The sequence below is a fragment of the Chlorocebus sabaeus genome, chromosome 2, assembly GCF_047675955.1.
Source record: "Chlorocebus sabaeus isolate Y175 chromosome 2, mChlSab1.0.hap1, whole genome shotgun sequence".
Taxonomy (NCBI): domain Eukaryota; kingdom Metazoa; phylum Chordata; class Mammalia; order Primates; family Cercopithecidae; genus Chlorocebus; species Chlorocebus sabaeus.
The window spans coordinates 4,951,567-4,975,963 of NC_132905.1; the positions used below are offsets into that span (position 1 = coordinate 4,951,567).

At 45.6% G+C, this 24,397-nt stretch overlaps 1 protein-coding gene across 1 annotated transcript in view; it reads right to left on the reverse strand.

The window, feature by feature from the left end:
• Positions 1 to 24,397, reverse strand: part of ZNF831 (zinc finger protein 831) — a 120,018-nt gene that overhangs the window by 41,367 nt on the left and 54,254 nt on the right. The window contains exon 4 of the mRNA XM_008012577.3: positions 18,391 to 18,542. Within this exon, the coding sequence (XP_008010768.3) occupies positions 18,391 to 18,542 (152 nt within the window). The remainder of the gene's footprint in view (positions 1 to 18,390; positions 18,543 to 24,397) is intronic.

Here is a 24,397-nt window from a genome sequence, read left to right on the forward strand (position 1 = left end):
CATGACTCTGATGAAAGAAGCCAGTCTTTTCTATAAAGAGGCATTTCCAACAGACATTGATTAATCTAGTTTCTCATCCTTCTAAGCAAAATAATAGAGAAATCATCATTTTCTGCCTTATCAAATTACACAGGTGACTGCTTGGTGACTCCACAAATTTATTGAGTGGTGAAACGGGAAGCAAAGAAGAAATATGCCCTGCGTCCTCAGAAGCACTGAAAGACTCGAGCTGTCAGGACCAAAGCAAGTCTTGCTAAACCAGCCGTGGAAAATCCAAGGCAAGATTGGGAAAGGTAAATACAAAACCTAACAAAATAAAAAAGAACAACGTCTTCAAGGAGACTTCCAGAGTAAACCACGTTAAATGGGTTTTCTTAGCTTTAATGCAGAGTTACTTAAAACTGACCAAAAAATGTTCCCCATTTCTTAAGTTAAAAAAATATACATATATGCATTGAATCTATAATGGAATATTACTTAAATGAATCCAGATTAATTGAAATTAAACACAATGGAACACAACAGATATAGACTAATGAAAAGACTAATAAAGAGCTTTTCCCCCACCACTTAGAAGCATGCAGTATTCTATTCTACAGAATGAAAAAGGAAAAAAAAATCACAAAATTTAAAAGCCCTACAAATCCAGGAAGCAATTTTTTAAAACATTGTTTTCGTATTAAAACATACACAACCAACTACTTTTCAACAATTAGTGTATGGACTTTTAACAATCAACAACGTATTTAATTTGTTTGGACAAAGATAAATGAGAATACATGTCTCTCTGGGCTGCCCTTTTGGAATCACTGTAGCAAGTAATTCTGTCGTTGTTTTCTCTATTAGATTGACCAACTCTTAAATCTTCTCTGTTTAACTGCAAAGCCTCAACATTTTAAGAAACAATGGGAAGTCAGAGAAATGTGCTTGATTTGCCCCTCAAGAAACAATGTCTAATGCCCAGTAGTTGCCTAGCAAACAGCTGCTGAATGCATGGATGCTTGAATGAATGAAGCTACCAGAGCTGGATGATGTACAAAGAACAGTCAGATTTGTCAAGACAATTGGGCAGTTAGAGTAGATTAGATGATCAGGTCATCAGGGTAAAGCCATCAGGAGGGGACGAAGGAAGGTTGGGATGGGATGAGGCAGAAGAGGCGCCCCCCACCCAGTGCTCTCCTGCCCTAGGGTGCAGGAGAGTGTTGGCCTCCTGGAACACATGAGAAGTCAGCCTGGAAGAGGATGCTACCAAACCACGGATGAGAAGCCCACGGCACCTCGAAGCAACCAAGTGGCGAGACACCTCGAAGCAACCAAGTGGCGAGGTACCTCGGCTGGTGAGAAGCCGGGCACGCAGGGCCCATACTTGATAGGAGGGGAAGCAGGGTCTCCAGGAATAAGAGGAAGTCCCCCCCACCCGCCATGCACCATCACATTTCCAAGGCAGCTTCTGAAGGCCTCCGGGTGCGAGGGTACTTAAAGTGGGTGCCCTCCTATATTCTCCCGGGGGAATGGAAAGGAAGGACATGGTTCCCCGTAATCCATCCACCCCCAAAAGAGCGCTGGCCACGCTGGTTTCAGTGTTTGGCTCAAGTGACCTGGATGCAGGGGTGGCGGATGACAGGGAGAGGTGACTCCTTCCTTCCTCCCTCCTGTCCCGTGGCCTCCTGGCAGCCTTTGAAGTAAAGGTCTCAGACTAGCTGACTGTATTTGGGCCCAGATGGGCTATGTGTGCAAGTGCACATCCGTGCATCTGTGTATGTGTGTTTAAATTAGCACCCTGTAAAAACTGAGAGATTTTACTTAACGTAAAATTCTAGGTTCTGTCTTCCCTGTAGAGCTAGATGAATACCAGCCAGCTGGCCTTCTCACCACACAACAGCCAAGGCTATATGATTCAAAGCACTCTTTCAAATTCCAGATGTATTTTGGGTAGTGTTACCATCACCCCCATTTTAAAGATGGGGAAACCGAGGCATAGAAGAGCTGAGACACATCCCTAGGACCACATGACTACAGGTGGTGAGACTCTGCTGTGAGCCTGAGTGCTTTTCTCCGAGGCCCGTTCCCATAGCTGCTGGAGCACCGCTGCCTCTGCTGGGAGGCTGCTGCCGGCTCGCTCCTGCATCTCTCTGTTAAAACGTTTGCTTGTTAATATTTTTCCACGTGCTTTTTAAAAACATGGCTAGTTCTGAAAGAGAACCGGTGTGTCTGCAATATGGAGAGGAAGGAACCATCGCACACACTTGGCAAGCGAAGGGTCCGAGGGTCCTGGTCATTGTGCAGCGATTGGGAGGCTGCATTTCGCGGCAGAATCCTGGATTCTGCTTTACATCCCTGCGGACAGGCAGCACCCAATAGAGCCTTCGGCACCCCGTTTTGTCCTTTTTCTTCTGTCACCCCCATCTCTCACCCTTTGGTCCTGGGAAACTGAAATCATGCCCCCCTCTCCGACCTCCTCCAAAGCCCCTTTCCTGCTTCCTCCTGTTCTCAGCTGGGGCTCCTGCCTCCCTTCTTCGTGAACATTCTTACTCTTGCATTTCTGGGCGGTGTTTATGTGAGGGCAGTGAAACGTTATCCACAGGCTGGGGTCGTCTGGTGCGGAGGCCGTGACGACAATCGCTTGTTCAGCGGGGGTCCCAGCCGATTTCCAGAAGCCAACGAACTGGGATCAAAATCCTGCTCTCCCTTCCTTCGGCTTCAGCCTGCCCCCTTGGTTCTACCACGGAAACCCCTACAAACATAAAATAAATTTGTACCGCCAGGTCCCTGGTGTTCAGAGTAGGTGCCCCCGACTGCACGGGTCTGGGTCTGGGGTCTGCCCGCCTCCCTCCCAGGCCCACCCCAGGCCCTGCGGCGCCGCGGAGCAAGGAGCGAGCCGGGCGCCGGCAGTACCCGCGGCGGCCGCTAGGGGGCCCCCACGGAGCTTGGAAGGCGGCTTTGCTGTAAACCCCAGCCCGCTGCGCTTTTTTCCGGGTAATAAATTCACAAGGCTTGTTTTTTAACCCCCACCAGAGGTTAAAATAGTTTCATAAAAAGTTTTAGTAAATTCATGGGTAACTTTTGAGGTTATGTGAGGTTGTTGTCAAAAAAAAAAAAAAAAAAAAGGAGAGAGAAAAACAGAGCCTTTTTCTCTGCTCCCGCAAGACTGAGACTCGGCGCCGGCGGGGGCGGAGGGGGCCCGGGCTTTGTGTTCTTCCAGAAGCGTCCACGTGGATAAGCGGCTCTCCAGGCCCCCAGGCGCCCACCCACCGGGGTGGGGAGGTCTCGGGAGCGCCCAGGCAGGGGTCCGCACCCGCCCCGCCGCCCGCCCGGGCGCCCTGCAGCCTTCTCGAGGCTTCGCTGAGCTCGACCCCCAGCCCACCCCAGCCCAGCCCAGCCCAGCCCAGCCCAGCCCGTGGGGCGAGTGGGGTTCGGGGCTCTGCGCTGATCGCTTGCTGCCATGCCATGGGAATACAGCAAAAGTTACAGCCCCTGAGTAGGGGTTAAAAAGAACTTTATCAGATTGATAAGCCAGGAGACAGGAGGAGGCAGAAAGAAAACAGCGCAGTTAAGGGAGGGGGCGTCGCACATTAACTATGATTCAGACTCCGATGCACTGAGTTCATTTTTCAATCTGCCTTTAGCTAGGGGAAAAAAAAATAAGGAAATTATGGAAAATTGAGAAATAAACATCTCTGAGAGTGCTTTGCACCCGGGGGTGCTTAATGAACACTTAATAATTTCAAACGCTAGTACTTAGAAAAATGGCTTTTGTCCGTTCCCGGCACGCCAGGTGCCTCCTAGCAAAACCGGAAAACTGGAAACGACTGAAAATGATCGCTAATGTCTATATGGAGGGTGGTACAAAAATCACTTTTCACGTCCTTTGCAAGTTAAGGAAATAAGCAAGCCAAAAATTTAAGAGTTTTAGCAAGGGAAAAACCTTGGAACTGAGCTTGCATTTCTTTTCCTCAACGTATGAACTTGGGCAAGACTCCTAATTAGGACAGGGCTGGCCACACATCACCTCCTGACCCCACGGGGCCATACTGAAAATTAGATGAGGAAAAACATTTGGAGGAAACTCTCAAAATGCTACTGCAGGAAGCAGTGGTTGTTTTTGGAGCAGATTCCCCATGCTCCCTGCCAGCAGCCAGCAGTGGGGTGAGGGCCACTGTGAACCGTTTACCTAGAGGACGATGGGGTCCCTACCAGAGCACAGTATTGCCAGGGAGGCCGCTGGAACGAGCTGGAGCTTGGAGGATTATTCCAGTTTCGTTATTTTCTCAACCTTGAGGGCAGGTCTCACCCCGGCAGGAAGAGCACAGTAGGCATGCATGTAGCACAAATTCAAGGGCCCCGAATGTACTCCCGAATCCCCAAGAGCTCCCTGCTCCGGGAAGTATGGACCTGCACCGTTTACTGACTCCTTCCTTTGGCTTGAAGACGTCTTATCCAGACCTGGGGTGAAAATTCAGCATATGCTCACCCCTGCCAGCTCCCAGCCATGATAACCACACACTGTAAAGCCCTTTGTAGTTCACATAGCACTTTCACAGTCACTGTCTCATGTAACTTGAGCCTCTCCTCAGTCTTAAGGGCAAATGAGTCAGGTATTCCTAGACAGGCTTCATGGGGTTCTTGGGCATCAGATTAAATGAATTATGGACTCAGAAACTCCAGGCCCATTCTACAGATGAGGACCTGAGACAAGGAGAAGGAACAATCTTGCCCAAAGAACTAGTAAAAGTCAAAACTCAAACCAATTCCTCTAAATCCAGAAAGCAAAATTATTTATCCTGTACCCACCTTGGCCTCAAAGGAGGCTCAGAGAGAGAAAGGGAAACATTTGGCTTTCCAAGGTTAATGGAGTGAGATGGTTGAGGAGACTTTGGAGTGTCTGGCATCAGAAGGAGCCGATTCTTCTGTAAAAATAACAATAAAAGCAGAATTGTGTTCTCAAACTCTAGCTAGATGTTGAGACCTAACCTCTTTCTCTCTGATTAAAAGGAAAATTAGGAAGGGGTTTAGGCAAGTGTTAAAGATGGAATCAAAACAAGACTTTCTCCATGGCACGATCAAGAGGCTTGAGAGGGAGCTGAGAAGAGAATCGCCTTCCCATTATGAGTCAGTGTCACTGAAGGTTTCTCTCTGTAGCCCCTAAAGTTACTTCTCCCCTAGGCTCCACCCACACCTTAGTTAGAATTAATCCTACAGGCTCATCTGCCTCCAAAACCAAAAGGGCCTGGTCCCTTGTGAAGCCCAGGCAGCAGGTGGGTGTTGGGGAAACAGACCCCGCAAGGTATGCCTGGTGCCTCCGTGATTTTGTTGAGGATGTGTCATGCCCTTTGTGTCCCATTTGTAGCCTGTTGAGTTCCATGCCTGAGATCCTCATTTTTCTTCCTGCCTCATCCTCTGATTCTATTTGGCTACTGGTTCCAGCACGTTGCATAGGAAAATTCCAGAACAAAACTCAGGTTTCATTTGTGGCTCTCTGCTGAGAAGGGGGTCTTCCAACTCAAATGTGAGAATGGTTTTCAGAAAGTCTTTCCAAAGCAGAACCGTCCCCATTTCAGGTATGGGATTGAAGAGGATTAGGAGAATTTCTCTCCCTCCCTCTCCTCTTTTCTCTCTCTCTCTCTCTCTCTCTCAACTTTTAACATAAACACATATTTATCTTTAAAATGCCCATATTTCAACCTTCTCCTTCAATGACTATATCGTCCTGCCCACCCACCTCCCCACTGAACCCATCATTAGTGCACTACCTATTGTTGCCTTCCCACCTTCTGTCGGCACAGAAATCAGAATTCTAATCATGGCACTCTGTTTCTACAGGAATCTATTAGTGATTGCTAAGGGAAACACTTAGCATTTTAGATAAATAAGTACATAGTAGTTAAGTGCTCCATTCCCAGCAGTTTAGAGTATATGGCAAAAATTCTTTATGATCGAGGGACGAAAGAAGGCATGATAAAGAGTGACAGCCTTCGGTTCTCCCACATGCCCTGTTGACACTCCTTTCTGCAGTGGGGGGCCGGATGGAGAGGCTTTTGGGGTGAGCGTCAGAAGCGTGCCCCTCCCCATGCTCCTGTTTATGCTAGCACACTCTCCCTTCTCCGCTCCAGCCGGCCTTGTCAGGATCCCTCATTTGGAAGCTTAATCATATCAGCAAGCTCACCGCACTGCATTTGTAATGACTTGTTTACCAGTCTGTGCCGGCTCCCCTTGCCACACTGGGCTCTCCCTAAGGACAAGGGCCATGTCATGTTCTCGTCTGCTTCTCTTCCTGCTCCCACACATTGCCTGGCGCAGAACAGGCCCCAGTGATTGCCTGGGACCCTCAGGCCGCGTGACTCTCATCTGTTTCACAAAGGTGTCTTGCTCCACCAACTGTTTCCTAAGCTCCTTGAGGTGAGGGCTCAAGCCATCTTCTGTTCCTCTCCTCTCATGGAGCTTCAAAAGACACTCAGTGGCTCACAAATGCATACCTAATTGCATTAAGCCATGAGTAAGATGGTTTCCCCAGATCTACATGAAGGAAGAGGGGACATCTGCTGTGATTACCTGCCTGACCCCCCTTCTTTAGGGGGAACCATCTCTCATTTACTCTTTTTATTTTGTATTTTTTATTTTGAGACAGAGTCTCACTCTATCACCCAGGCTGGACTGCAGTAGCGCGATCTCGGCTCACTGCAATCTCCGCCTCCTGGGTTCAAGCAATTCTCCTACCTGAGCCTCCCAAGTATCTGGGACTACAGGTGCATGCCACAGAGCTAATTTTTATATTTTTAGTAGAGAGGGGGTTTCACCATGTTGCCCAGGCTGGTCTCAAACTCATGACCTCAGGTGATCTCCCCTCCTCAGCCTCTTCTTAATGGTTGTAGCAGAGATGGCCCCAACCCAACCCTCAGTACAAGGACAGGTGCAGGACCCATACCTGGCCACTCAACATCCCCAGTGACGGGGTCAAGGACAGGCACATGACTAAACCAGGCCAGTCAGACTGAGTCTGGGGACTCAGTTATTAAAAAAAAAAGAAATGGTCACGCTAACACAAGCATGGAACAGCTGGGCAGGACCAGAGCTGCCCAGAGATGGAGAGAGACGAACACCCACCTACAGAGCCTCTGGACCCAGCTGAGCTTGAAGCCATTCTCATTGTTCTGTGAGATAATGAATTGGGTTCTGTTTGTTTGTCTAAGCCAATTGGAATGGAGCCTCTTTTCCTCACACCCCAAAGGGTCTCTCCTAATACAGGCATGCAGAGTTTAAAGTTCTGCCTCCAGTAGCAACATTTCAAAATAAGATAACCAGGGAATCTGTTTGGGAATAATAAAAGCTTGAAAAAAGAAACACTGCTCTCATATTGCAGCCCCAGCTTTGTGAGCCTTCTCATTTTATCCCAGGAGTCTGGACTGTGGCCCCAAATCCCACCCTAACCCAGGAAGGGCTGAGAAATTCATCTCTCCAGCTTCTGTTTATAATGAGGAATAATGCCTCTGCTCAGCCTCTGCCTAAAGCCTTGCATATTAGTGTTTGCTCTCTCAGGCTCCCGGGAGGCCGGGGCTTCTCTGAGCTTTCTGGGAGGTAGCTGAGTAACACTGGGCCTCAGCAGCCTGCAGATCAACTCATCTCTTTTGCAAATTGCTAACCGGGTCTAATGAATTGGCTGGGCACAGAGGAAGGCCTTGTGTCCTTTGCAGTGACAGAGTCCCCCAAGAGCAGGCTGATCCGTCGTGCCTCTGCCGAGGAACAAATCTATTAATATTTGGTGAGAACATCAAATTGTGCCCAGTGGACATAACGTCTGGTCAAGAGAGACACACTTCTCTGTTATTTAAAAAAAAAAGTCTTATCGTCCCTCCATGTTCTTTTTTCTACTAGAGAATGCCAGCCTTCCACGGACGGAATGGATAAGAGACCCCTAGTGAGAAGCAAGGAGGGCTGGAAAGACCCTCCCATCCACAGGCATAGAAGGCAGCATCTTTCACTCATCCAAGGGGAAAAGAAGAAAAAGTTTTATAAGCTGGAGGAAAGGAGTGGTATTTAATATGCTACTGGTAGGGATATAAACTGGGAAGCAATTTGAAAATGGCTATTAAAAATGTGCAACACAACACCTAAAGACCCAGCAATTTCTCTTCTTGGTTATTCCCTAGAGCAAACCCTGCCTGGGCTAAGGAGATATGAACAGTGTGTCCAAGGAGCATCATGCGTGAAACACTGGTGATGGCCAAACTCTTGATTAATAGGAGAATGACTTCATAAATAAGAGTATTCCCACCCAGAGGGACTCTGTCCCTACTCAGGAAGTTGAGATAAATCTACATGTATTCATAATGTGGAACCACAAAACATTTTTGAGTAAAAAGAGCAAGTTGTGCAATGAGATATGCAGTGTGATGCTGCTGTGTTACACACACACACACACACACGGGGGGGGGGGGGGGGGGGGGGAGAGAGAGGAAGATCTGTCAGATGCACTCCAGACTCCAAACTGTCATTTTACCTGAGGATGGTATTGGAATGGGGTAGTGGTGAAACTGAACATCAGCCTTACGTATTGCATTTTAACGGGTTAAGATAAGTATTATTCATGATTACATGTGTAATTAAAAACTAATAATTAACTTTTTTGCTCCCCTATGTGGAGCATCACTTTTTCCATGTTTTTTTTTTTTAAGAACAAAGGTGCTCCATCTGTCAGTGATCTTCTAATCCGTCACCTCATACCCACTCTGTTTACCCCAATTCTTGCTCCACTGCGTGTCTACAGTGAACTTTAGAAAACCTAAATGGGATTAGCTGCACCTTGCCCTTCACCCTTCAGTGGCTCCCTGTTCTCAGGAAAAAAATTTCAGGCTCCGACTGAGGCCTGAGAAGCCCTGCAGGTGATGCCCCGTCCTGTGAGCCTCCACTGTGCCTGCGCCTGTCCCCCATGCACCCTGGCACACTGGCCATCTCTCTATCACACGTGCCATCCTGTGAGCCTCCGCCTGCGCCCATCCCCCATGCACCCTGGCACACTGGCTGTCTCTCTATCACGTGTGTACCACCTCCTCCTGCCACAGGCAGCATGCCCACCATGGGCTCCCAATCAGTGTCCCAGAATCTCAGAAATGCAGAGTTCCCGGGAGCCAGAGGTTACAGTGAGCCGAGATCACGCCACCGCACTCCAGCCTGGGCGACAGAGTGAAACTCCATCTCAATCCATCGGTCAATCAATAAGAAATGCAGGGATTTGGGCTGACTCCGAAACTCTTGGCGAGTGTCTCTCACGCTAGCCCAATGAAGCAGAGAAGGGAAGGGTCTTCCAGGAGGGTCTTTGCAGAATGTTGCCCATGGCCTCTGCAGCCAATTCCGCTGAATTGGTTCAGTGGTTTAAATTCATACAGGTCAAGGCCTTACAAAAGTTGAGGAAATTCTAGATGAAACAATGTAAGTCAATGAGGATCCTACTGACAGAGAAAAAGGGGGTATGACCCTCCAAGAGTGGGGCCCAGGGAAGGGTGTGGGGGTTGGTGGTTATTTTAGGTGATTCATAAGCAAAAAGTTAAAGAAAACTGAATTGCACAGTGATGAAGCTGTTCTCTCTTCTATTCTCTGTTAATCTTCTGATTAAGGAAAGAAGAAAGTCTCGACTAGGTGCTAATGCATCTTGAATGCTTCCCTAACACTTCCAAATCTCTTTTTAGCAGGAGTATTCCTAGGGCTCACGGACTTCAGCTCACAACAGATTCTGCCTGGAACTTATATACCAAAAGCATTGTAGTGTTTGTATTTTTGCAATGTTCCCTTAATGGTACATAATATTAACTTTTCATTTTCAGTCTCGATAAACAGCTTCTCTTTGAAATAAATGGACCTAAGTTTTTTTGTAAGTGCACCTAGGGGTAAAAATAAGAATCACATAGGTGACATGCAGATGCAACAAAAGTTCTGAAGGTGGCACCTAGATGATTTCAATTTAGGAATCAGTGCTGATCCCCAGATCAATCATCTGGGTGCCTCTGGGCAAGTCACTGGACAACTCTCTAAGCCTCAGTTTCTCCATCTGCCAAAAGAGGATAAAAGTCACTCATCACAGGTTTGCCCAAGGGAATAAATGTGTCTGACCTTCCTAAATTGAAAGCGCCTCCTGATTTTAGTTATTGAGAGAGTTTTCTAAAATCTCCATTGGAAATATAGCCCTGAACCTCGCCGTGTTTACTGTTATAAACCATGCCAGCTGCAGGAAATTGCAAAACCATAAACTCAATGTAGTTCTTATCGTTCAATAAAACATCTCCCTCAATCAATATAACTTCAGATGTGTCATCTGGGCACAGGGCCACGCTCAGCTCCTCTTCACTGTTCCAATTTTAGTCTGTGTACCAGGAGAAGCGGCACGACATCCAATGTGCCCAGCAAAAGCCCAAATAATTAACCTCAACCACATCAATGTTCTCCATTCAGTTCCACAAAATGTGTTTCTAAGGAAATATATAAGAGCACTCTTTATACCACGGAATGTTTTAATGTACCCAAGCATTCAAGTAAATAGAACAGGTCTCAGTTAATGGAACTTTTAGCACAGAGGTTTTCAATAATAATAATTTTTTACAAAGCTGATATGTCATCAGCTAGAAAGAGATGTGCACATAAATATAAAAACAGGGCAAATCTATTTATGAGGCTACTTTTTGCAGCCCAAGGGTCAATAACTATCATATTAGGAGAATGATAATAAGGCTGTATGTTGATGGGCATTAGGATCACAGAGAACAGGACGTCCCAGTTGAAATACAAACAAAATCAATGATGTTGCCTTCATCCCCCCACCTCCCCACATTCTGAAAAATAATCATTTCAGAGCAGTGACCTCATCAGAAATTGTGTAACCACAACCACAGAGAATCTTCGGCAGCTTTTGCTTAGGTAGCGTCGCCCTTCATATGGATGTGTAATTTTCAGTTGCTTTTTCTAATGGAAAAATGACACAGCAGCACGTGAGCACATGAGCACGTGCAGACACACACACGTACATGCGAAGCTTATCTTTCTAAGCGAGACTGTAACTGGGAAAATAGTGGAAAGAGCATTTTCAAGACATGATTTGCTGTGAATTTCTCCTTAGGCTAGAAGGCATGGCTTTTGACTGAGTGGCACCAGCTGACCCAAGATGGCATGGAGTAGCTGTCCGGGGGAAAACTGCCCCCAGCTCCTATGCTAGAATAAGAAAGGTGTTTCAGGTGAGAAATGAATCGGCAGCACAGTCCCATCACACATGCATTTAACCTACACCCTGACTGTTGAAGCTCACCCTTCCCTGACCCAAGAAGACACAACTCCACTCTCTTGCTTAATCCTCACCACCACAACTCAATCCATTAAGATGTCACAGCAGTTTTAGAGGTTTAATGCTAAAACAAAATGGCACACACCACGCAATGAAGCAGGGATACTTGGGAATTTCTCATACCCCTCTCCAGTGGGAGGATTTGCTGTTTATCTTCAAAGCTGCCTACATGGATGGATGGCCTTTTTTCTTTCCTTCTTTCATCTCAGCAGTCCTCAAACATATTGTGCGCGAGAATTTCTGTTCAGAGTTGTATACACAAATCGTACCCTTATGATAGATTTGCAGGATTCTCAAAGATAATTTTGACAATAGGGATTGTGCCTTGGGGGCCAGCTTTGGAAATGAACCTCACCACCCTTCACAACATGACCCCACTTTAGTGTGGGAGAGGACGTCAGGTTAAAAGGCATGGAAACGACATTAGCAGTTCCATTACTACTTTTACCTCCCCAGAGCTTCCATCCATAAAACAGAGGTGACATAAGATGACTCCTAAGATTGGAAATGGTGATTCCATAGAGTTGAATTTTACGGTTCCTCTACTGCCATCCCACTGGATACCTACTGGGTTTTTCCATTATTGACACAACGCACACTCAGAAACCAAGACTCCAGGTGACATGCTCGCTCTTGTTCATGCTCAAAGAAGATTTGGGGGCTGGTCTTTGCTTGTGCTTTCATCTGAGACTAAGCTTCAGGAACCTCAAGGTAAAGAAACTTATGTTTGTTAAATTGTTCATTCAACAAACATTTATTGAGGACCTGCTACAATGCTAGGCCCCTGGATGCACACATGGAGGAGATGACCTAGTAGCTTGGTAAATAAGGTCTTCTTTAGTTGAGATCACTGCTACAGGGGAAAGGCCACCTAAAATTAATTCATTCACAATTCATTCGCAATACCACAATTTCACAGTGAATAGTATTAAGGACTTTGAGAATTTGTCTGGAAAAACGACCAAACCAAAAGTTGTGAAAATAAGTTAATATGCCTACAAAGATGAAAATAAAACCTCCATTTTGGAGGTTATAATGGCAAACTATGAGCTAATTGTTAAAAATCAGCAAAACTTAGTCAAGTATTGATGAGGACATACATTTTTACATAAAATTGTAGGGTAGACCAATGGACTATTTACTTTGCATTTACTTTAATTGCTAGGTCATCAAGAAGGATACCCCCCCCCAAAAAAATTATAGAGCTTTATCAATTTTTCCAAAGACTTCTCTTAAGCCTCTGATATTCAAGTCACTCTTCTAGAGTTATCATCTTTGTCACTCTTCTCTTGTTCATTTGTCACCTAGTCTGATTCTGCCAGTGGGTGTGAATCAGCAGGCTGCCAATGGTCTTTTCTATCAATTTCACAAAATGCAACATCTTGAGCACAATTTGCAATTTCACTTAGCGATCAATTTACATGATATTGCAAAAATTAATCTGAAGGGCATGGATGGATGTGATGGTAGGCAGGGAGACAGAGAATTGAATGGGGTCTAAATTTACCAGCAGTCTATTAGGGAAGGTTATCATATTCCTACCTAACCAGCCAACCTTATGACTGGAGTGTTCCATAAAGAACATCTGGATTTTAAGGTAGATGCCTGTTTTCCCTGGCACATCAGTGACTTGATATCTAAGAACTTTTTTACCAATCCCTTCAATGAGACAGCCCTAGTCTATGAGATTAAATGCACCCCTCAGCCCTTATCCTAAAGCGAATGTGATGAGGAAGGATGTTCTTTAAAATAGCAAAACTTCTGTCCATTCTTAGTCACACAGCCTGAGGTGCCTGGGAAATACACCTTAGTTGATATTTTAAAAGAAATTTCAAGTTTCCTGCACCAACTAGCTGGAAACTTGGATGGAATGGACTACTGGATTTAGGATTAGGGAAAAAAGACTCCGTTGTCCGGGGAGTCTCATAGACTCCAATCAATGTACAATCTTATACATTAGGTCTTTATCCCTCATAACTCCTCTGGCCTTCTGCTTTCAGATGACTTCACTGCCAAGCCATCTGTTAATTCAAATGATTAGAACTATGCTTTTGGGATAGTTTAGGAGAGAGGAAAATTAAACATCTTTTTAAAAAATATTTTTTAAAAAAACATCCTCTCTCCATCTTCCTCTTAAGTTATTGACAGGAAGTGTCTCCAAAAAATAAAGAAGAAAAAATTATCAGTTATCACATCTTATTTCAGTCCCTGGACAAAAGCATTCATGACTTCTTATTTCTGAATGTTTTACTGATTCTAATTGGCCTATAAGGATTAGGATCTAAGGTTTTTCTCTACCTTTAAATTGAGAAATCCCACCCCCCACCCCCCACCCCACGTCCCGCCCCCCCGACACACAAAGATCCTTCTCAATTTCTTTGTTGGATTCTACCAAGTTTCCCCAAGTTACAGCCCCTTGGGTCACCCAAAACAGATTACCCCATCACTGTACCGCCATGGAAAACAGGTCATCTCTCCTCAGAAAGAAAAAAAACACAGGCACACTCACAAGCACACCCATGTGTGTGTGCATGCGCCACACACACACACACACAGAGGCAAGGTCAGCTCCCTCACCGAGGACCCAGCTCTGATCTTTCCATCCGGGACGTGCCAGGTCAAAGGAGACTCGAGAAAGTTGTTTGTAAGCAGTGGACCGCCAGGCTCAGCTCTGGCTTCCTTTGAAGTGACAGTGCTTTGTCTTCAAACACCCAGTGCCCTCAGAGTGCCTGTCACTCCACTGTGAAATATTGGTATTGGCTAGGGCTGGTAATAAAACCCCTGTGCCCCTTTGATTTCCAGTGGTATTTATTTTAAAGCATTCTTCACCCCTCCGACTCCATGGTGTCCATCATGATCTGTCAAGCCCGGCTTGCTGGTTTGCTTACCAGCCTTCCCGGTCCCCTCTCTGACACTTCAATAAGGAGCAGTTGGTGATTGATATTCTCTGGGCTGGGGCTTCTACCACGTCCTGCAGCTCACAGCTGCCCTGCAATGGACATCCTCTACATCCTTCCTCATGGATGGAGAGGAGGGCCTCTGAAAATGGGAGCCAGGGCCCTAGGCCCCTGGTTCAACTTGATGCTCAAATAACAAACATGAAAGCATAGACATTTATCACCATTCCAGGCTATTCCTGGGGCCTTATTACCTATATAAGGGGATGGGGTGGTAGAGCTGTGTTCCCAGCAGGAATCTGAGCTATGGAAAGTCACTTGTTTCTTAGATCTACATTTAGGTTTTGTTTCTGAATTTTTTTTTTCCTTGGATTTGGTTTTATTCACCATTCATTGGTGCCCCCAGTTTGCTCTTGGGATTTAAGTGTGAAGAAAGCAATGCAATGCTGATGTTGAAACAGGATGTGTATGGAAGTGGGATTTCTCCCGCATAGAGGGAGCTCAGGATCTCTGGGATTCCTCCATTAGTCCATGGGGTGAGTGTGCAGGACCCTTCCCTGACACTGAAAGGAAGAAAGGGTGAAAGGGCTTTTCATTCTGGGCTTTCCGCTCACACCGAGGCCCCCAGGGTCACCATGAGCATGCAGGGTAAGCTGCAGATGAGGCAGGGGCGCCCGCTTCCATGGAGCATGTTGGGAACTGTGTCCCCTGTGGAGGGGGAGAGAGGAGCAGGTGTCCCTGCTGCAGCTGACACAGTCTCATGCTCAGGGCCAGCGTGTGAGCTGGACAAGTCAGGCCACAGCCAGATTTCAGCTCCAACAAACACCATCCACATACATGGCAGCCCCGTCAAGCCCCATCCCACCAGCCACTGGGCTTTTTTCCTGAAGGGAAGCCAGTGGGCCCCATAGCTATCAGCATGGAGGCTACCCGTGGTCACTTGGACAACTGTTCCCCCAAGTGTGGAGCATGTCCTGCTGGCAATGGCTGGGGCAATTCTGTTTGAATTGTATTAGGTTTACAATAGAACTTTCCTGCAAAAATGGTTTACAAACAATGAGAGCCCAGATTATGTGCATTCTTGTGCACTGAGTATCCATGTGTGTCCCTGCCTTTTTTGTTTACAAACACATTTTAAGGTCACTTCTGTTGGTTCAGAGATAGGATAAAACCTGTAAGGATGGTTGAATAATGGCCCTCAGATCCCAGTCCATGGAACCTGTGGATGGTTATGACCTGAGTTAGAAAAGGGTCTCAGAAGCAGTAATCAAATTAAGGGTCTCGAAATGAGATAAGCCCATGTTTAGTGAGGCCCCTAAATCCAATGACAAGTGTCCTTATAAGAGAAAGACAGAAGAAGATATGACCCACAGTGACACAGGGAGAAGTCCACATGAAGATGTAGGCAGAGGCCACAAGATGTAGCTCAGGCCACAAACCAAGGAAATAGTTGGAGGCCCCAGAAGCCAAAAGAGGCCAGGAAGGATCATCCCCTAGAAAGTCCAGAGGGAGCATGAGCCTCTTGGCCTCCAAAACTGGGAGAGAATCCAGTTTCATTGTTCAAAGCCACCACGTTTATGGCAATTTCTTACAACTACCTTAGGAAACTGATACAGGTGACACCCAACTGGAGACACTGCCATCAATGGCGGTCCCACGTCTTTGGGCGGCCCAGCATGTGCCCAGCCCACCTACACTCTATCTGACCTTCCCATGTTCCCTCTTCCTGACCCTGAGCCTTTATCCACTCAATCCCCAGTCCAGAAAGCCTCTGTCTGTTCTCCCTACATCCAGATTTCCAAAAGAACCACCATCTTTCCAGAAAGAGCCTCCTTTTTGTGTTCCCCCCCACCCCCGCCCAACACTAATGAGATGACCTCGTCCTCTGCTGAACAACAAGAAAACACTCATTACCCACGTGCACACTCCTGGGCACTCAGCATGTGCTAACTGTCGTGCACCTGTGTTTATAATGCTGAGCGTATGATGATACTTGGCCATCTGTGCTGGAGTCTGCAAGGCGTTGCTGCACCTTGAATCTCACACTGACAGACCATCGACATCCTAGACAGACAGACAGGAGATGTCTCGGGGAAGCAAACTGATCTGCCAATGTCATTCCCAGTGGCATTTGAGCTAAGGGGTGGTCAGTGGGTCAGTCTGTCTGTCTTTGTCCTGTACCACATTTATCGAGAGCAGGGGTCGCCTTTGTTCCCCTCCCTGTCACAGTGCCTAGTCCAATGCCTGGGAAGCTAAGCAGGGAGGCTGACGGGGAGTTCCAGAAGCAGCTCCATTTGGCTATCCTTAAGGTGCTGGGAAGAGAGCTGGTGGTAAGCTCCTCCATGGGGGCAACTGGCAGAGCTCTGCCTGATTCTGTTGGATTCCACCAATGACCATCAGAACCTCCTAGGTAGAGGGGCTACCAGCTGTCTGCCAGCATCTCAGCAGGGGTTCCATCCAAGCTCTACTCCATAAAGGAAAATTCGAGAACTGGAGCTGATGGGGGCAAAAGTGAGGGAAGAGTCCATGGGAACAGGGAACGAGGAGTCAACCAGCAAGTACCATGACCCCCGGGAGCTCACTTTGCACTTGGAGTTCCCACACCTCTGGAAGTCACCCACACACACACAATTCTGTGCACAATTCCCAGGTGCCCTGAGTTGGCACTTCAGAGGGGGTTGGGCTGGCCCTGGATTCCCGGCTGTGGGTTATACATTGGAAAACTCTTAAGGAGAGAGGAGGGGCATCCACAGGGCACCTGGAGAGCACAGAGGTGACATCAATGGCCCCTGTGGCTGTCACAAGAAGGCCCAATGATAAAGCAGAGAGTTGCATGGTCCCCTGGCCTTTGCATGGGGGAGAACACCCTCTTGTCCTGGTGGTACAGACCAGCATTTAGCCCTGAGATGCCCTCCATGGGGCGTGGCAGTATCAAGCACAGACCAGTGGGCAATTCCGCTGGATACAGAGGAGGGAGATGGAGGTGCGGATGAGAGCCACAGATGAGGAAGAGAGCTCAGAGCCAGTTCCCTGATGGAATTTCCACCTACCCACCCCCCTGCATCCCAGCCTCTCCCACATGGGACTTGACCCTTGACATTCCTTAACAAAAACAACGTTTCCTCTTCAACAACTGGCCCCAACTGTAAGATGAATTCCTGCCTGGATTTAAATTCTCCCTGGGAAGCAAAACTAGTCCTTGTCCTTGCCTACCCTGGAGGCCTTTGGGGGTTGGGAAGCAGAGGTGTGGGGAGAGCACTCAAGTGCCATCTGTCTGTAGGGGGCACTGGAGCTACACAAAGGTGGAGGCGGAGTTGCCCCAGCAAAGGATCCCCTAGGGCCAAAGACCTGAAGCATGAGAAAAAGCCAAGGGTTAGCCCTTGAGCCAAACAGACAACAATGAACCACAGAAGGATGGTAATTCAGGCACTGCTGGCCAGATGGGACCCTGCAGTCTTTCCCACAGGGTATTCATTTTTCCCAATCAACAATCAAGCAAGGCTAAGGCTGAGCTCCTTAATGCTGGGGAGAGGGGAGAAAGAGAGAGGAAATTGAGGTCCAGAGAAGCTGAGCCATTTGCCCCGGTTGCCCAGTGATTGCAGCTTAAAATAGCCATTTTTTCCAGGAAGCAGCCCCACTTGGTTCGCCCTTTATTTATTTCCGAGCATGGTGAAGAGCGTGCCTCTCACCACTCCACATGTAAGCAATGTACCCTGCAGTTTCACAGAACTACTCATCCTTCTACTTCACATGGGCTCTCAAGCCCATCCACAGACCCACTTTAGCTTTACAATAGCCCTGCAGAGAGAACTAAACAAGCTTTCTTTTTAGAGATGGTGAAAGTAGAGGCACCAAGAGCTGTGATTCATGTTCTCCTGGGTCCCAGAGGGAAGCTGCACCTGGTTCAGAGCTTGGCACAGGTGGCCAGTACTCAAGGATGTTGATGACTTCTCAATATTGAATTCTCCGTCTTCTACCGCATGCCCTCCCCACTATTTTAGGGTCGCTTTGATTGTCTCATAGACGTCACGCCTCTGTTACTCTCCCTTTTGGGCCTGACCCTTGCGGCACTTGGGGCTGACTCCTGCCCATCCCGAATCCCCAGTGTCTATGCCTTGGGTGGGTGCCTTCGAGTGCCCAGTCTGGATGCACCTCCAAAGAGAGCATTACCTGCTATTTCTGAAGAGGCCTGTCCAGGTGTCCTGCATGGCTTCACTCCCTCGAGTGGGGGAGGGTGGCGGCTTCTTCTTCGCACCCAGGTTGGTGTGCGAAGTCTACTGGCTCTCAGCTGAACACAGCTCTGCAAGAAATTCCTTTTGTACCTGTAGAAGAGAGAAGCACACTTGCAGCAACCAGCCTGGAGAGCACATGCCTGGAAAAATCTGGAAAGTCCCTGCGGGGTGCCCAGGAGAACATGGGGCTCAACCTCTAACTAGCTGGTCAGCTCTGAGCAACTCCCGATCCCTCCATACTTCATCCCCCACCTCTCCAGGACAATGCGCCTAGCTTCAGAGGTTGTTGTAGGAACTAAATGAGGTCGTCACAAAATGCTTCCCAGGATGCTAACTCATAGCAAGGGCTTAGTCAAGGATAGTTGCTGCAATTAGGTTTTAAGCTATGTGGTCTTGACTACTTGGTTCACAGACTGTCCAACAGATTATTCTTCAATGATGGAAATGTTCTGTAATCTGTATTGACAAATACAGTAGCCATTAGGCCCATGTAGCTATTGTGCATTTGAAATGTAGTTAGCGTGTCTGAGAAACTGAGTTTTAAATTGTATTTCACTTTAATGAATTTGAATAGCCACATGTGGCTAGTGACCACCGTGATAGTATTCTTCGTAGACCTTCCATCTGGAGGAGACCTACTGAATCATCTGATTTATTTATCTTCAAAACAAAGTATTCACATCTCAGAGGGAAGGCATGATGACAGTAGAGAAAGAAAAATACTAGAGCTTCTATTTACACTTATTTTCATCTAGTCTTTCTTATTTCTATTGTTTCATGTCATTTCTTATTTCTATTGTTTCATGTCATAGAGTAGAATATATGTATAATTTGTAAATGAACAAATACACATTTAATAGAGTGCAGGCTATAAATTATTTTACTAATAGGAATGTGCAACCACAAACAGGCCATCAATCTAGTCTAGCACCCCCATTATACAGGAGCAAGAATGAGACGAAAAGCCAGGCCTGTAATATGCCTTAAGCTCTTTTAGAAGATCTTTGCACTGCTTCTAACTGCCTGGTCAAGCCACAAGTAATCCCTTCCCTTTATGAGCCTCAGTTTACAATATTTCTACCCCACAGTGCTCCTCAGAACTGGCTATTTTCCTTTCTCATTTATCTGAGCCACTGCCAAGATCCAGCCGCAGTCCCGTAATCACCAGGGCTGCTCACAGAATTTTAAATAAGATCTGCAGAATGCAGTATCCTCTTGGGCGCTGGTTTTTCCTGGCAGCAACAATGAGAAAGTGACATTTTGTTCATCTTTTCTGGCCTCTGTGTTTGGGAGAAGCTCCCCTCATCTGGGCATGATTGCCTCCCCTGCCTGGGGCAGGAGCTGTCATTCCCGGGGGGCGGTTGTGGGGTTTGGGAGGCGGTGGTGGCTGGTTTGTTCTTTGTTGCAGTTGTCAAGACCACAGGTTCCTGAAAGAGCTATCTGAGCCAGGGTGGGGACCGACAAACCCCTGAACCAAATCCTGCAGGGCCTGGGTGGAGAGAGATTTCAAAGTGCAGAGACAAAAGGAGGAAGGAAGGGGCGGCACATGGAGAGAATTCTGCTACCTGCTGCTGGGTCACCTTTGCACGAGTCAGTGGGTGGCTGCCACACACTTGCAGGTGTTCAGAACGGCACAGTTCGAACTGCAGGGAGGTTTTACTTCTAGAAAATTAGGAAACCGGGATCTTTCTACTCAAGCAAAATAATGAGGAGAGAGCTAGGAAAGGCCCAGCCTCTGAATTCACACTTCATCAAGGTGGAATTTCAACCTTTTTGTCTTCGAGAAGAGCCCAAGTGGACCTTGGCAATGTCTTCAAAGGACTGTTTAGTTTAGTCATGGGCAGGGCAGGTTTCTGTCTTTCCTGGCTCTCCCAGAACGTTCTGTGTGCAGCCCCTCCTGCAGAAGCAGCATCCTGGCTTAGGAAGGTTTTGCAAGCTCATCTCCGTCACCAGCCATGCAAGGCCCCTCAAGGTGTGGCTGGTGCTGTTGGGGCCCCATCCAGGAGACTTTCGCCAGGCTGCACCTCCACACCCGGCTGTGAGGGTGACGTGCTCCTCACCCTGCTGACACCTTCATCAGGCTCCTTCAGGGAGGGACAGTAGACCCAAGGACTGGGTCTGGCAGGTGTACGCAGCCCACGACACACACATTCCTTCCTGGGGTGAAACTATGAGATCTGACATGCTATTTCCCTCACTTTCCTCTCTTGACCCCACAGAGAACAAAGCAAAGAGAAGTGCAGTGGAGGTGTGGATGGCAGAGCCGCTGTATCCTGCTAAGCAGGACCTGGGACTGCTGTCAAAGCTCTGGGGCTGTGGCCAACATGACGAAGAGTCTCAGCCACGTGTGGTGGGGGCCACATGCAGCAGAGGCCATGTGGACTCAGGGCCACATCTGTAGGCCTTTGTTTTTACCTCACTGCAGAGATTGTGTTCTCATTACTGAGAGTGCTATCTCATTGAATAAGTAAATTGTGTGATGACTAAAGTGAATAGACACATGGCTTAGACAGATAAACATCCGCTCCATAAGGAAAAGCACTAGCTACTAATAGAATTGCATTCTCAAACCCCAGGATTTTTTCTTCTCCACTCTCGCCTTCAATGACTAATGTATATTTTAGGGTTTTACAGGGTGCCCTTCTCCCATACAACCCGCAATCTTCTCCTTGCTCATTTCCGTTCACTTGGGGCTTCACAATTCATTGTTCCATTTGTTGGAAGCTTCCTAGGAGCAAGTCTCTGAGTGTTTCATGCTTCATACAGCACGGTACACAGCTACAAATTAATCAATAAAATCCAATTCCATGGTCCTGCGCTTGCTTTGGGCAAGGCGGGGAGGTATTTTGTGAGCGCTCCGGATCTCTATGCCTCTAGTTTAATGTCAGGGCAATTAGTCTTCTGAGTATGAATTTTCTGCGTTTTTCCATTTCCACTCTGAAAGTGGATCCTGTATTTTCTAATCCCTCTCCTTTAACTCATGTAGTTTTGTTAATGAAAACAACCGTTTTCATTACAGTGTGGTATTTGTAGTTGGCAAAAAACATAGAGATGAATGAAAGCAGAATGAAAGGCCCTGAAAAAAACTTCAAGTATAAACAAGAAGTTAAAATTTAACATGTAAGTGGCCAAAAGTGCATTAATGGAGGGGTCTGCTTGATTTCTATGGAAAGGTCCAGCTAATAAATATTTTAGGCTTTGTATGCCACAGACAATCTGTGCCACATATTCTTCTTCTGTTTTTATATGGATAAGCTTTTAAAAATAGACAAACCAAGCCAGGTGTGGTGGTGCGTGCCTGTACTCCCAGCTACTCCAGAAGCTGAGGCAGGAAGACCACTGAGGCCAGGAGTGTGAGACTGTGGTGTGCTATGATCACACCTGTGAACAGCCACGGCCCTGCAGCCTGGGCAACATACTGAGACCCTGTTGATTAAATATATATATGTATAAATAATGTGCTGCTCATGGTTAAAGTAAGTTAAAAACCATATTTAACCCATGGTCCATAGTTGTCTTTATAAACAAAAATAGAAATAAATATTTCTCTATATATGAATTCACATAAGAAGAAAATATAAGAGAACATATCTGCATATTTTTGAAAGTAGGAAATTGAGACTAAAGAAATGTTTCTTAGATATATCAAAAAGTAATAACCATAAAGGAAAAGACAGCCCCATTTGACTACATCAAAATGTATAAATTCTTAATGAAAAAACCATGATTATCAAGGTTAAAAAATAAGAACTCCATTTCCAACAGCACAGTGGACTCAGTACTCTGACTGATTACCACCAAACTTATCCTTATACTGAAAATAATTAAAAATGCAGCATAAAATGTAAAAATTTTTTAAACTGATATTTAAATTTATTTATGTTCTGATTAAAAGGTAAGAAATAGTTCAAAGGCAAAACCAAGTGAGAGCTGCACCCTGGAAAAGTGAGACTGCTTTCACTTCAAGGAGTCTGCCAAACCAGGTGAGGATGACCTTCCCATTTTCATGCTCTGGTGCAGTTGAGAGTGCAGGACTCAAAGCCCAGAATGTTCTTCAGTGAGAGGCAAGTGGAAGACCCAACGTCCCTTCCTGCATAAAGCTGAGACCTCTGAAAGGCATACTCTCAATATGTGGATGAATTAGAATTAAATACTCAGTACCCCCACCACCTGCCCAGGGAACATAACAACAGACAAACGAGCACCCCCAGGCACCTAGGGGAAGCAAAACAAATATTTATTGGAGGAATCCACCTTCAACCCACATCTCAAAGTTCCAAAAATATCAACTAACTGTCAAAAATTTTAACACAAACAAGGAAATAAGTTAACATATGTGACAGCAAATATATAAAACAGAGTCAGATGTGCCAAGACTTCATATGTTGTCATTGACAGATGCAAAACATTAGATGTGTTTTTTTTTAAAAAAAAAAAAAAAAAAAAAAAAAAGGTTGAAAATCAGAGTCAAGGGCAAGAGACTATAAAAGTGATCAAGCAAATTAGAAAAATAAATAAAACTTTTTGGAAAAAAATTCACATAAATAATTAAATTTAAAATTTAGCAGACCAATAAAAGTAGGGGAGATCAACTAAGAGGCACTGCAATAGGCCGGGGACTTCTGACCAAGACTTTACAAAAGTAACCAACTTTACCATCCCAAGTAAAAAACTGAATAAAGATACAAAAGAATAGTGTTCAGGGCATTGGACATTGAGCAATAAGGGCAGTGATCCATGAAAGAAGAGAGACAGATGAGGTAAGCCTGATGACACCTCAACTTATTGATGAAGAAATTTTCCAGGTCTGAAACCATTTGTTGAAAAGACTATACTTTTTCCACTGAATTTCCTTTGAGCCTGTATGAAAAATCAATTGACCACAGCATAGTCTATTTCTATATCCTCTATTTTGCTCTACTGATCTGTGTATCCATTTTGATGCAAATACCACACTCTTTGGCATACCTTAGCTTTATAGTAGGTCTTAGAGTCAAGAGCCGTAATCAAGTCGGCGTGGTATTTGCATTGAAATAGACAAATAGATCAACAAATGATGCTGGAACAACCAGATAAGATATCCACAGGCAAAATAAGAACTTTGATCCATACATCACACCATATGTAAACATTAAGTGGAAATGTATTATAAACCTAAATATAAAACTTAAAGGTATAAAACTTTAGAGAAAAAATTAGAAGAAAAGCTTTGAAGCTCTGTTAAGGCACACTTTTCTAAGCTATGACACTAAAAACATAATCAACAAAAAAAGGTACATTAAATTTCATCAAAGTGAAAGACAGTTGCTTTTTAAAAGATGCTACTAAAAGAAAAGAAAGATAAGCCACAGACTGAAAGAAAATATTTACAAATCACATTTCTGATAAGGAACTTATAATCAGAAAATATAAAAAAATTCTCAAAACTCAATAAGAAAACAACCCATTTTTGATGAGCAAAAGATTTGAAGAGACACTTGGCCAAAGAAGATACACAAACACTAAATAAGCACATAAAAAAAGACGCTGGATATCATCACTTGTTAGGGAAATGCAAATTCAAACTATAAAGAGATACCACTACACAACTATTCAAATGACTAAAACTAAAAAGAATTACCACACCAAGTGTTGGCAATAATGTAGAGAAATGGAACTCTCATACACTGATAGTGGAGATGTAAAATGATACAACCACTTTGGAAAACAATTTGGCAGCTTCTTAAAAAGTTAATAATACATCTACCATATGGTCCAGGCTTTTCACCTCTAGATATTTTCCCAAGACAATTTAAAGCATATGTCCATCCAAAGGCTTGCAGACAAATAATTGTAGTCATTTTATTTGTAATAGCCCCAAACTGAAACAAACCAAATGTCTATCAACAGGTGCACTTATATACAAATTGTGACATACTCACTCAGTTGCATACTAGTTAGCAATA